Below are 12,680 nucleotides of genomic sequence, written 5' to 3'. Positions count from 1 at the left end.
GCCTGTGCTCCGCAACGGGAGAGGCCACAGCAGTGAGAGGCCCGCGTACCGCAAAAAAACCCAAAAAACCCCACAAAAAACAAACAAACAAACACCCCCCCCCCAAAAAAAAACAAAACAAAACAACTAGGAGCCTGGGCGCAGCTTGCGTTTTGAACCCTGCCAGCGCATCCACACCGTGGTGCTGGGCGCTCCTGCTCCGAAGGCCAGGCGATGTAGCTAATTGCTAATTGGATTCCCGTAGAAACATTTCTGTCAGTAGTGGTTTGCTCAGCTAACAGTTGTTGCTGATCTTTGTTACTTTGTATGCATTCTGGGGAAGAGGGCCATCTTTGTTACTTTGTAGGTATTCTGGGGAAGAGGACGATCTTTGTTACTTTGTATGCATTCTGGGGAAGAGGGCCATCTTTGTTACTTTGTATGTATTCTGGGGAAGAGGACGATCTTTGTTACTTTGTATGCATTCTGGGGAAGAGGGCGTTGGGTGAGTCCGCTTTCAAGTCAAGGTGGGCAGAGTCTGGGGAAATAGTGCAGGACCATTAACCCCAGTGATTTGTACATTTGATTTCCAGGAAGTTTTGCAAAGTGTATAAGGAAGGATGGCAGTGCCCCCTCATATACCCCATACATCTGCTTGGAGGATCCATGTAAACCAGGAAGTATGCTTCCCTTTGAGGGTTTGCTATATAAAAAACAAGACTTGGAGGGTCATGTGCAGTAATACCACCTAATCTGACATCTCTGAGAATGAGGGGTCCCATGTAGGAACTGTCTATGAAACTGAAGTTTAAACCTGGAAACACTAAAAGCTAATGCTAAAATGTTTTGCATATGCCCTTGCCCTCTGTGTGAGGCTAAATACCGGTCCTCCAAAGATTTCCCCATCCTAATCCCCAGAACCTGTGACTGTTACCTCATGTAGCAAAAGAGATTTTGCCGATGGGATTAAGCATCTTGATGTTGGGGAACTATCCTAGTTTATCTGGTGGGCCCAATATAATCACACCCATCCTTAGAGGAGTAGACAGGCAGAGGAGAAGGCCATGTGATGATGGAAGCAGAGTTAGAAGATGCTGCACCGCTGATCTTGAAGATGGAGGAAGGGGCTGTGAGCCAGAGGTTGCAGGCGCTTCTAGAAGCTGGAAAGGGCAAGGGAGTGGATTCTCCTCTGGAACCTCCAGAAGGAACCAGCCCTGCCGACACCTTGAACTTAGCCCCCTAAGACTCATTTCGGACTTCTGACCACCGGGATTGTAAGAGAAAAAAGTATGTGTTGTTTTAAGCCGCTTAGTTTGTGGTACCTTGTTGCGGCAGCTCTGGGGAACTAATACACCTTTTCAGGTAGAGGATGTTCGTTGTTCTCCACCTTCTTTCAGTCTATGGGATGTGACTTAACCTTCCCTTATTAACCCTGGTCATTGTGAATTTGCTTTGGTTCTGTGACCCAATGCAGCGATTTCCCTAGGAGCTTTCCGGGGGATTTAGGGCTTTAACCCCCAAATCAAACCATCATGCTCTGGTTTTTGAGCTCTGTTCCCTTTTCGGTACGTTGCTCTTTTTCCCTCGAGCCCGGCTGTGGCCATCGATGTTGCTTTTCTCCTGCTCTGCCCGTGGTTGCCTTTGGCGGTCACCCTGCTTGCTTTTCTTGCCTTTTCTAACCTGTGGACTAGTAAACCAGTGCTGAGTATAATCTTAAGCTGTGACCTCGGCACTTGCGGCATCTGTTTGATACTCAGAGGCCTTTTCAAGATGTGCAGAAAGGGATATGCCAGGTGCAGTAGTTTGAAGCCTTGCTTCTCCTGGCGTGGCCTTGAGGCTTGGGAGAAGTGTGGAGCCCACAGAGCTACTGAAGGGAATGCTGCACTTCAGCGTGACCCCCAGGGGCTTGTTAGCATGTTAGAGTCTGAGAAGCACACGTCTAAATCCCTCAGGTCGAGGACCCAGTGGAAGGCACGGCAGCCCCTGCCAGCTGGGCCCTGAGCTCTCGGTCTTGTCAGAACAGGGATATGCACCCTTAGGGCCCAAGCTGGCGGCTCCCCTCACACTTTGCAGGGGGTGAGCCCTGGATGAAGCACTCCCCTGCCCGCTTTCTCTCGGTAGGTGTCAAGCTAGGGATGCGGTCCATCCCCATCGCCACCGCCTGTGCCATATACCATAAGTTCTTCTGCGAGATCGACCTGGACGCCTATGACCCCTACTTGGTGGCCATGTCTTCCCTTTACTTGGCCGGCAAAGTGGAGGAACAGCACCTGCGCACTCGTGACATCATCAACGTTTCCAACAGGTAAGCCGCTTCCGGTGCCCCTGAACGGGGCGGGGGGGGCGGGGGGGGCAGAGAAGGATCGCACGAGGCCCTGCCCCCACGGGCGGCGGCAGTCCAACCAAGAAGGAGGCGCCTGGATGGCCTTGAACTGGGGCCGGAAGCACTAACAGCCAAGGCAGGAGTGAGCCAGAAGCCTAGGGGCGCCTGTGCGAGAGAAGCTGGGGCCAGACTTGGGGAGACCTCAGGGGCCAGATGGGATGCAGAGGGGGGTGGGAAAGAGGGTGTCCCTAGCGTCGCAGGCAGGCACGGCTGGAGCGGAGGGAGCTCGCAGAGCGTATACGTAGAGCTGAGTCACTTTGTTACACAGCAGAAACTAACACACCGTTGTAAAGCAGTTATACTCCAGTAAGGGTGTTAAAAAATAAATAAAAGATCAAATTCTATTCTAAAAAAAAAAAAAAAAAGATTCTCGTGGAGTCTTAGACAGGATGGATGGAAGCAGTTGGGTTCTGGGGCCGCCGTCCTATTTAGATGGTGTGGAAACTCGGTCAGAGTTGCTCAGGAGTGTCTCTCGCAGTCGTGGGCCCGGGCAGCTGTGTTCCTGCTGGGGAAGGACACGGGGGTCCAGCCGGCTGGGCGGGCTGTGCCGAGGCCCCGGGGCCTGGGAGGAAGCAATTTATGGAAAGTTAGTGCGTCGCAGCCTTTCCGGGAACCCTAATCATTAGGGAGGAAAACTATCCTGTGCTGCTTCTCTTTTAAGAAGCAGTTAACGGAAAAGCACTCCCCACCCCGTAAACATGACGGGTTCACGGTGTACCTCGAAAGAGTAGGAGAAAAACAGGAGAGGGAACTGCGGAAGGTGAGCAGGAGTCCACCTGTCATTGCCAGGGCCCAGCAGGGCGGGCACGAGGGGAAACTGTGGGGCTCTCTAATAGGACGTGGGCGCCCGGTGTGGTTCTATGGGGAGATCAGAAGACGAGTGAGGCGCTGGGAAGGGTGAGTCAGCGGCAGAGAATTGTGATCACTTGAGTGTATATCCCGTTCCCGTACGGCTTGGTGATCTTGCATAGGTGGGAGTGCTGTGGACGACGAATAAGGTGTAAATAAGGACAGAAAGATCTGGAATGAAAGAAAATGGAAAGCTAAGATACATTTACATTTCTGCGGGCATGATTCTTGTGTTTAAATGCCTTCCTTGGGCCCAGAGTGAGAGCCCGGGGCATCGCCGCCCTGGGTGCAAAGACTGTTCCTCTGGAGACATTGCAGACAGCCCATCTTTAACACTCACGTCCTGCTGAGGAGGTGGGACAGCCACGGGGCCAACGCCAGAAGTGGCTTCTTTCCTCTCTGGTTACCGTTTTGATCGCATACGTAGACCCGTAGGTGGAGAGTGCTTGATGGTGACCCTATGCTGATCAACAGCACAGGGGCCCTGGCGTTTGCATGTGGATGTCCCATGACTGGGGGCTCCTGGGGCCACCCACTTCTGCCGTCAGCCGTGCTGTTTCTCTGCACAGGTACTTCCACCCGGACAGCGAGCCCTTGGAGCTGGACTCGCGCTTTTGGGAGCTCCGGGATAGCATCGTGCAGTGTGAGCTGCTCGTACTGCGGGTTCTGCGTTTCCAGGTCTCCTTCCAGCACCCTCACAAGGTATGTGCTGGCGGGGGGGGCGGGGGGGTCGCCGACGGTTCCCAGAGGCACGAAGCTATTTGCTTTTTATCCGGAAAGTGCAGCCCCCTGAGCCTGGAGCCGCGCGGGGTCCCTCACGCAGCTCTAGTCTCAGCTGCCGCCTTTCCGCCCGCTCGGCTGTGGCTGCAGGCCGGGATCCGCGTGCCCTCTGAAGCCCGTGCCCGTCCCCAGACCCGTATAAGCTGTCTGCTCGCTGAGCCACGGGGAGGCAGGGCCCGTTTCCTGACCTGCCGAGTCCCTGTGCCAGGAGTTGCTGCCCCGCCTCAGAGCTCACGGCCAGCTCAGCTGTGCGTACGAACCCACGAGAAAAGCCTGGTCACTCACCGTTCACAGCTAGGAGCGCGTTCGTCCCAACAGAAGAACCGCTTCAGAAAGCAGCACAGGGGCACGTGAACCCTTGGGGCCCTCGGAAGGCCCCTGTGGGCAGCTGGGAGGCGGCCTGCAGAGAGACAGGCGTGCAGTGCAGGGCTGCCCTCCTCAGCGGCACTCCCCGTGGGCTCAGGAGAGCGTGGTGTTCGGGCAGAGGGGGGGCTGACAGGCGGCCGAGCTGGAGGGCATTCAGAGGCCCTAGCGCCCCCGAGAGCCAGTGTCCGGTGTCTGGCGGGCCCCTAGCCTCAGGCTGGACTGTGGGTGCCGTGCCCTGTCGTGCAGATCGGGACGCTGTCTCTGGAGCCTGAGTGTTTGAGCTGGGCCAAGGGGATGAGCGGATGATGGCTGATGGTGGCCGGCGCAGGGCCACGTTGGCGGAGAGGGACAGTGGCGGGGTGGCCATTGAGAGCGGCCGAGCGGGTTTTGGGAGCCGGGCCTGGAGGCTGAGAGCAGGCGGGCCCGAGGGGACCGGGGCGGGGCTGGAGGTGAACCTGGCAGGAGGGTGGGGCTTTTTTCCAATGACACCGGGAGGCGACATCCGATCCGTGGTGTACACACATTGTGACAGCTCAGGGGAGAGTGGCTGCTGGGAGCCAGGCCGCGGGCTCCGAGTAAGGAGGCAGGTCGCTGGGGGCCAGCTGACTGGCGTGTCTTTGCAGTACCTGCTCCACTACCTGGTGTCCCTCAAGAACTGGCTGAACCGCTACAGCTGGCAGCGGAGCCGCGTCTCCATCGCCGCCTGGGCCCTGCTGCGGGACAGCTACCACGGGGCGCTGTGCCTCCGGTTCCAGGCTCAGCACATAGCCGTGGCTGTGCTCCACCTGGCCCTGCGGGCCTATGGGGTCGAGGTGCCCGCCGAGGCCGAGGCCGAGAAGCCGTGGTGGCAGGTGAGGCGACTGCGCTGGCAGTCCCCCTTGGCGTGTGTCCCCCTCTTCTCTGCCTGAGGTCCCTGGACCTGGTGTCACATTTCTTTGTAGGAATTATCCACAAAGAAAGATACGGGCTACTTGGGAACCTTGAAGCTTGAGGCTACTCTGTCCCAATAGCCTAAGGCAGGCTCTCCCCCTCGACACTGTGGGCGTTCAGGGCCGCATGTAGGATGTCGGGCAGGGCAACCGAAACCGTGTCCAGACATTGCCCAGTGCCTCGGGGTGGGCATCACCCCTGGTTGAGAACCACTGAGGTCAACCAAGCCCTTTGTTTGAACTGCGTGGGAGCTTGTCATAGATCCGAGGTTGATAAGTCCGGCTTCTCGTCAGAAGACGTATAGGGCGTGCTCTGAAAAGACAGTGGTTGGCGGGTGCGTAGATAGATGATGTGTGGATGGATAGGTGATGCTGGATGGTGGGGTGGATAGATGATAGACGAGGAGGTAGTTGGATAATAGATGGGTGGGCGGATGCATAGATAGCTAAGACAGGTGACACCCCGCCCCCCCCAGACGTACTGAGTGCCGAGAGCAGTTTGTCGAGAGCTGGGCGAACTGTGTCTGTCAGAAAGGCTGCGGTCCTAGTGGGTTTCCCCGGCCAGTCCCGCTGTTTCTTAAAATGGGATTTTGACATCGTTCTCTGTTTTTCCTTTCCTATACTTGAAATTTGCTGTTCCTCTCTTCATGACACCTCGTTGTCCCTCCTTGTCCTACAACGAGATTCCATGTAAGCAGACTCTGAGGTGACGGAAGGCTCCTCCTTTTGGGGCACCACCCCTCCCATGCGAAGCCACAGTGGCTGCCTCCGCCTTCCTGAGGCTCCCTCCCCCCGGCCTGCTCGCCCTTCCTGGGAGGTCACACCTTCCTTCTGTGCTCCGTTGTCCTTTATTGCCTGTCCACCCCCCACCCCCCCCCACCCCAAGGCCAGGGCCTGGGCAGGTGGGGGGCAAAGGGCGGCTGCGTGGACAAAAGCATTGCTCCGCGCCGGGCTTCTTGGGGACTTCCAGATCATGTGAGCGCAATGTCCGCACTCTGTTGGATCAGGTGGCGGCGTAAGGGCCGCTGCTTCCTGGCCCATCCTGGGCTGCTTGGATCTGCCGGGTCATCACTGGTCTCCTCTGCGTGTCTTCCGTGCTGCTCTGCTTTCTCTTCACTTGCTCCTGACCGTGACCGGGGCCGGAGCCGCCGCAGCAACCTCTGCCTCCTGCTCTCGGCCGTCACCCCTCCCCCCTCATGAGAGGAGAGCACGGGGGACAGCTCCGCCACGGGCCTCTTTTCTGGGCGACACACACTTACCCAGCAGTCGTTCTCCTGGACGAGGCCGCCCCTCTGGGCGGCACAGCCGCGCTTGCCTCGCTCTTCAGTCTTTCCGGGTGGCTCTGAGTTCCGTGCACGGGAGCGGTCGGGCATCCTTCGGGCACGTGAGGGCCACTTGCTTGGTGACGAGTGGCTGCTGATGAGCCGCCTGCCCGGCCCCGGGGTGCTTCCTCTAAATCGTGAGACACTCTTCCTGCTCATCTGCTCTCAGCCACCACTTCTCTGAAGTCACGTGTCTGCCCTCGAGTGTGGCAGGGGTGGCAGCGGGGTGGCCAGGTGCTTCAGGCCTCTGGGTGGACGAGGCTCTGGCTCTAAAGCAGTAGCGAGTTGTAGCAGGTGTCAGATTTCCCATCTTTTTGTTGTTGTTGTTGTTGTTTTTCTTTTTTTTTTTGCCGTACGCGGGCCTCTCACCGCCGTGGCCTCTCCCGTCGCGGAGCACAGGCTCCGGACGCGCAGGCCCAGCGGCCACGGCTCACGGGCCCAGCCGCTCCGCGGCACGTGGGATCCTCCCGGACCGGGGCGCGAACCCGCGTCCCCCCCATCGGCAGGCGGGCTCTCAACCGCTGCGCCACCCGGGAAGCCCCAGAATTCCCATCTCTGTAAGGCCGAGCCTTACATGTTCATTCCTCCATGGAGGGACACTTGGGTTGTTTCCAGCTTTTGGCCCTGGACTACTTTTTTTAAAAATATTTATTTATTTACGTGGCTGCGCCGGGTCTTAGTTGCGGCAGGCGGGCTCCTTAGTTGCAGCTCGCGTGTGCGATCTAGTTCCCTGACCAGGGATAGAACCCGGGCCCCTGCACTGGGAGTTGCCCAAACGCACTGCTGCCTCTGAACTTTCTTTCTTTCTTTCTTTTTAACACCTTTATTGGAGTCTAATTGCTTTACATTGTTGTGTTACTTTCTGCTGTACAACAAAGTGAATCAGTTATACATATACATATGTTCCCATATCTCTTCCCTCTTGCGTCTCCCTCCCTCCCACCCTCCCTATCCCACCCCTCTAAGTGGTCACAAAGCACCAAGCTGATCTCCCTGTGCTACGCAAGCCTGTATTTCTGAAGTATTTATTTTCCAACCAGAGTCCAGGGGGTGACGGCTGATCTTCCTGAGCCAGTGGTCGAGGGAGGGGGTGTTTCCAGGTCACTATCTCCCACCTGAAGTGACAGCCTGTGGAGAGTTCAGGCTTCCTTTGGTGGCCATGCAGGAGGGTGGCCTCAGGTCCAGCTTTTGCCCTAGCTCAGCCCTGGGCCTTGACCTTCGCGGAACCTTGATTCCCCGGGCAGCAACCCCCTGGCCCGGGGGCCACGGCATCCAACCCCGTGCTCCTTACTTTGCTTTTTACTTGCCGTGTCATCAGGGGTCCCCAAGAGCACCCTCAGGCTCGGTGTGTTGCCGGGGGGGACTCACGGAGTTCAGAAAAGCCGTTATGCTCGTGGTTATGGGAGTTCGGGTTAGTTACCGGGGAAGGATACAGGTTGAAATCAGCAAAGATAAGAGGAACGGAGGACAGGTCCAGGAGAGACCAGATATGAGCTCCCAGGTCCCTCGGCCCTGGGCAAACCCAGACCCTCTCATCAGGCAGGGGCCTAGAGTTCCCCTCCCAGGAGGCAGGCCAGGACCAGACCTTCCTTGGGAACGTGCAGAGTTAAGCCCTCTTCACTTGGGCCCCTGGGGACTCACGTTGCAATTTTATAAGCTCCGTGGTGCAGTCAAGTGGCGGTCTGGGGACTTCCCTGGCGGTCCAGTGGTCAGGACTCAGCGCTCTCACTGCCGGGGCCCGGGTTCAATCCCTGGTCGGGGAACTAAGATCCAGCAAGCTGTGCAGCGTGGCCAAAAAAAAAAAAAAAAAAAAAAAAAGACGCGCTCCGGTCCAGGCTCGAGAGCAGGTCCACGTGTTCCCTAGGGGTTGGCCTAGGGTAGAGTCGGGTCCAGGAGATCTAGCCTATTTCTGGAAATGAACTCCCCACCCCTGCTCCCGTCCCCAGAGACTGTGGAGCTGAGAGCTCCGGGGGGAGGCAGGAGCCTGTCACCAGCTTCCCATGTAACCCAGGACAAGTCCCCTCTCCTGTATGAGTTGGACGATCACCACAGCCTCTTCCATCTGGAATGTTCTCTGCTTTGTGATCAGCCTCGGCAGGCTGGACCCGAACCGGCTGTGCAGAGAGCCACCCTCGTTTCCAGTAGCCGAGTCCCCATATGCCATCCCCCACCCCCGTGATTCTGTGCCTTGTTTAACCGAGAGGGAGTCTAACCGGAACCTGTTTTCCTTCTCCTTTCTAGGTGTTTAGTGAAGACCTTACCAAGCCAATCATTGATAACATTGTGTCTGATCTCATTCAGATTTATACCATGGACACAGAGATCCCCTAAGGCCCTGGTCCAGGCCTGCCCAAAGAGAAGTCCGTGACGCTCGGCGGCCTGGGGATGGCACCGCCACAGGGCCGTGAACGCCGGCCCCCAGAGGACCAGCTGGAAGGGCTGGCGAAGGCGATGACTGTCCCCGGCAGCCGCGGTCTGGACAGTGACAGGAGCCACGCCTCCAGCGGGCGGGCTGGGAGCGCACCGCGAGGGGCTGCCGAGAGGGGCTGCCGAGGCCAGGCGCCACGCCTGCTTTTGTCCTTTGAGAGGACCTGACTGCCGTCGAGGGTGATGTCATCGGAAGGAAAATCAAAGAAAGGATGGGACTGAGCCCCTGGGGATTTTTTAAAAGCCTGATTTATAGAATGAATGAATGTGCGACATAGATGGAACTTTATTTTGTGTAATAAAAGATACAAATGAACTGGGCCACCCTGTGTTTGCTCTGTAGCCTGTGCTGCCCTGGGGGGTTTCTGGGTGTCATCCAGACTTGATATCCCCTCAAATGCTCTCCAGGTGGAAGCGCTTGGGGTAGGCCCTCCACCACTTCCGGAAGGCAGGATGGCACAGCGTGTGCCCGTGTCACAGTGACGTCCCCTAGAAGGGCCCGCGTGTCCTCCCTCCTCTGCTGGGACCCTTGCAGGGCTTGGGCGAGTGAGGTTACATCTTGGATAGAGGGGTTAAGGAGTATCATTTGAGTTCAAGAAGACCAAACTGTATCTAGAAAGTTACAAATTTTTCCTAATGCCCAGACAGTGAGCCAAGATGCCGAGTCTAGGGAATCTCAGAGCCGTGCCCCGCCCCCCGACTCCCACTCAAATGGCACTGCTTCAGGAAGGACTGCTCTTGGGTGTGCCCTGGGGGAAAGAGGCCAGCCCGGCGCTTCTCCCTGGGAGCCCCCGTTGGGCTTGACGCATGCTGGTAGGACCATCCTTCAACACGTGGTGGCATGGGGGCTGGGGGACAGTCCCAGGCACTTCACCACGTTTGCGACGTTGTCACCAGGGGACCGCAGGCTCTGGCCACTGGCCACCATGCCCTCTGGCACCCACAGGGTCCACTGGGTGAGGGGCACAAGTCAGGCAGCGGGGCTTGCTTGAGTTTGCGAAGTGATTGTGTTATTTGTCTTCAGGGCGAAGGCTACGGGTAAATGTCCCCTTTTCCACCGCGTCCTTTCCAGCTCAACTGGGCACCCTTTGATGACAGAGTCTGTGCCAAAGCCCAGGGCCGGGGCTCTGAGCGTGGACAGTGGAGGGTGAGGGGCCTGGCTGGCAGGCCTCTGAGGGCGGCTTCGGCTCTCTTGCCGGTCCTTTCTGCCTCGTGCTTTTCAAAAAGCACCTCGCCTCCATCACCCCCTTCCTCCCCACAGGCTGGGCCCAGCTCCCCCCACCCCAGCTGAGAGCCACCGTGCTGAACCGGGCGAGCTCGGGGCTGCGGGGCTAACAGCAGCCTCTCTGGAGGTTCTGTGGCCCTAAGTGTCCTCTCACGGTTACCAGGTATCAGGCAAGTTCCTTTCTCTCAACGGGACTCAGTTTCCCACTATGTAGATCGAGCAGGTTGGACCAAACACGCTGCCCTGGGGACTTGCTGGCTTTGTGTGCTGGCCTCTGGGCCTGTCAACTCAGTGCTTGTCACTAAGGGGTCGTCCGTGTGTCTTCCTGATGCCGCTAAGGCTGTGAGCCCCACCTTCAGTGTGTGTTGTCATCGGAACAGAGATAAGGATAGGTATTGCGACGTATGTGACACTCTGGAGGAATACGTGACATGGCCAGCTGTGCTTTGTGTGTGCACTGTAAGGACAGTTCAGCCATAGAATACGAATTAAAACCTGGTGCAGGGTGGTTTTCTTTTGTTTGCTTTGGCTTCCTATTACTGAGGCTTTTGTAAAAGATAGTATGGATTAAAGATATACAACCTTCCATCTCCTTTATTTTAGGTTCAAAAAGGAGAGATTGAGATAAGGTTTTCTGGAACCTGAAGCTTCCAGGAGCTTTTTATTCCAGAGCACATCTTAATTACTGTAAAGTGATAAATGTTTGATTCTTCCTCGGCCTGTCAAGCCAGAGGAAGGAGGGGGCGAAGCAGGTTCTATGTGGGGCTCGGCCCATCTCTTCTTTCCCAGCTGGGATGGGGAGTGGTGTCCCCCCAAAGACATGTTCACGTCCTAAGCCCCGGAACCTGCGGATGGGACCTTATTTGGAAATAGTCTTCGCGGTGTTGTCAAGGTAAGACGCGGTTCTACAGGAGTGGGGTGACCCCAGTCCAATATGCCTGCTGTCTCTAAGAAGAGGAGAGAGACACAGAGATAGGCCTGTGCAGAGGGAGACTAGAGGCAGAGACAGAGGCAGAGACTAGAGTGACGTGTCTACAAGCCAAGGACTGCCGGCGGCGATGCCAGAAGCTGGAAAAAACTAGAATCTTCCCCTAGAGGCTGCAGAGCGTACATGGCCCTGCCACACCTTGATTTCAGACTTCTGATCTCCAGAACTGGGAGAGAAGAAACGCCTGTGCTTTAGCGCCCCCCCATCTCCCGGTTTGGGGTACTTTGTTACAGCAGCCTAGGAAACTCACACGTGGGCCTTCCCCCGACTCATGGCACCCACCCCCCCTTTCCCAGGCTGCCAGCTGGTAAAGAGGGCGTCCGGCTTCGTGAAGGGATGGGTGTTATAGTACCTTCCTTGCCCCAAGGCATTTGGCTAAGTACCAGTTTCTTCCCATGGGAACCTGGGTCATATTTGATAGGTGAAGCCCATGAAAGACAGAATTCAGACATAAACGAATGAGATCTCTCCAGAAGGTGCAGCTGTCTTGATGTGGCACCTGGCCCAACCTAGACTTACTTAGCGTTATGATTCGAGATGGCCTCGCGCATCCGTGAAGCAAGAGCTCGCTGCTGTTTGTTTGCCTGCTGTTTTCTGCCATTTGTCTCTGGCCTTTTTTGGAAGTATGGACTCTGGTGGTTGGAAGGGAACTTAGAAGCCATTTTGCTCATTTCTTGGCAGCTTCCCTGGAAAATGCTTTCTCTGGCACTGCCAAGTCTACAAGGGTGACATGCAGAGTCGGGGGGTAGAAATATGAGGGAACAGGACGCAGGGACTTTTGGCACCATTGCTGCGGGAGTCATTTGCAAATCTTGGGCCGGAGCTGCCTTCGTGGCTCTACTGGTGCAGCACGGCTGTCCCCAGCACGGGTGTTCAAGGACGCCTAGTGAGCGAAGGAATGAATGGGGCAGTGACGCTCGGAGCAAGTGAATGAGTGCAGTAATGGGCTTTCTTTCCATGGCTTTGGTTTAAAGAGGAAATCTGTGATTGGAACCCTTGTGCACTGCTGGTGCCGTGGAAAACGGTCTGGCCGTCCCTCCAAAGACTAAACAGAAGATTACCATAGGATCCAGCAATTCCACTTCCAGGTATCTACCCAAAAGAAGTGAACGCAGGGGCTCAAACAGGCATTTGTACACCCGTGTTCACAACCGCGTGATTCACAATAGCCAAATGTGGAAACCACCCAAGGGTCCATTGAAGGATGAATGGGCAAACAAGATGTGGTCCATCCAATCAGTGGAATGCTATTCAGCCTTAAAAGGGAAGGTCGTTCTGACACCTGCTACAACATGGCTGGACCCACAAGGCATCATGGTCAGGGAAATCAGCCAGACACAAAGGACGGATCCTGTATGACTCCACTTGTATGAGCTGCTTGGAGTCGTCAGATTCCTAGAGACAGAAGGTAGGATGGGGTGGGGGAGGAGGC

At 56.4% G+C, this 12,680-nt stretch overlaps 1 protein-coding gene across 4 annotated transcripts in view; it reads left to right on the top strand.

The window, feature by feature from the left end:
* Positions 1 to 9,351, top strand: part of CCNQ (cyclin Q) — a 10,910-nt gene extending 1,559 nt beyond the window's left edge. The window contains exons 1-5 of one of the 4 annotated variants that reach the window (XM_028482170.2): positions 734 to 1,253; positions 2,101 to 2,284; positions 3,781 to 3,913; positions 4,981 to 5,208; positions 8,850 to 9,351. In XM_028482170.2, coding sequence (XP_028337971.1) covers positions 2,115 to 2,284; positions 3,781 to 3,913; positions 4,981 to 5,208; positions 8,850 to 8,939 — 621 coding nt within the window. In that variant the 5' untranslated portion in view covers positions 734 to 1,253; positions 2,101 to 2,114 and the 3' untranslated portion in view covers positions 8,940 to 9,351. Of the gene's footprint in view, positions 1 to 733; positions 1,267 to 2,100; positions 2,285 to 3,780; positions 3,914 to 4,980; positions 5,209 to 8,849 lie in introns of those variants that run through there. The other 3 variants (XM_028482168.2, XM_028482167.2, XM_024116805.3) reach the window with 3 other exon arrangements.
* Positions 9,352 to 12,680: the final 3,329 nt, after the last annotated feature.

Source organism: Physeter macrocephalus, chromosome 21 (assembly GCF_002837175.3).
Source record: "Physeter macrocephalus isolate SW-GA chromosome 21, ASM283717v5, whole genome shotgun sequence".
Classification (NCBI taxonomy): domain Eukaryota; kingdom Metazoa; phylum Chordata; class Mammalia; order Artiodactyla; family Physeteridae; genus Physeter; species Physeter macrocephalus.
Note: the sequence above shows the minus strand (reverse complement) of the source record. Positions and strands in the feature narration are given on the sequence as shown.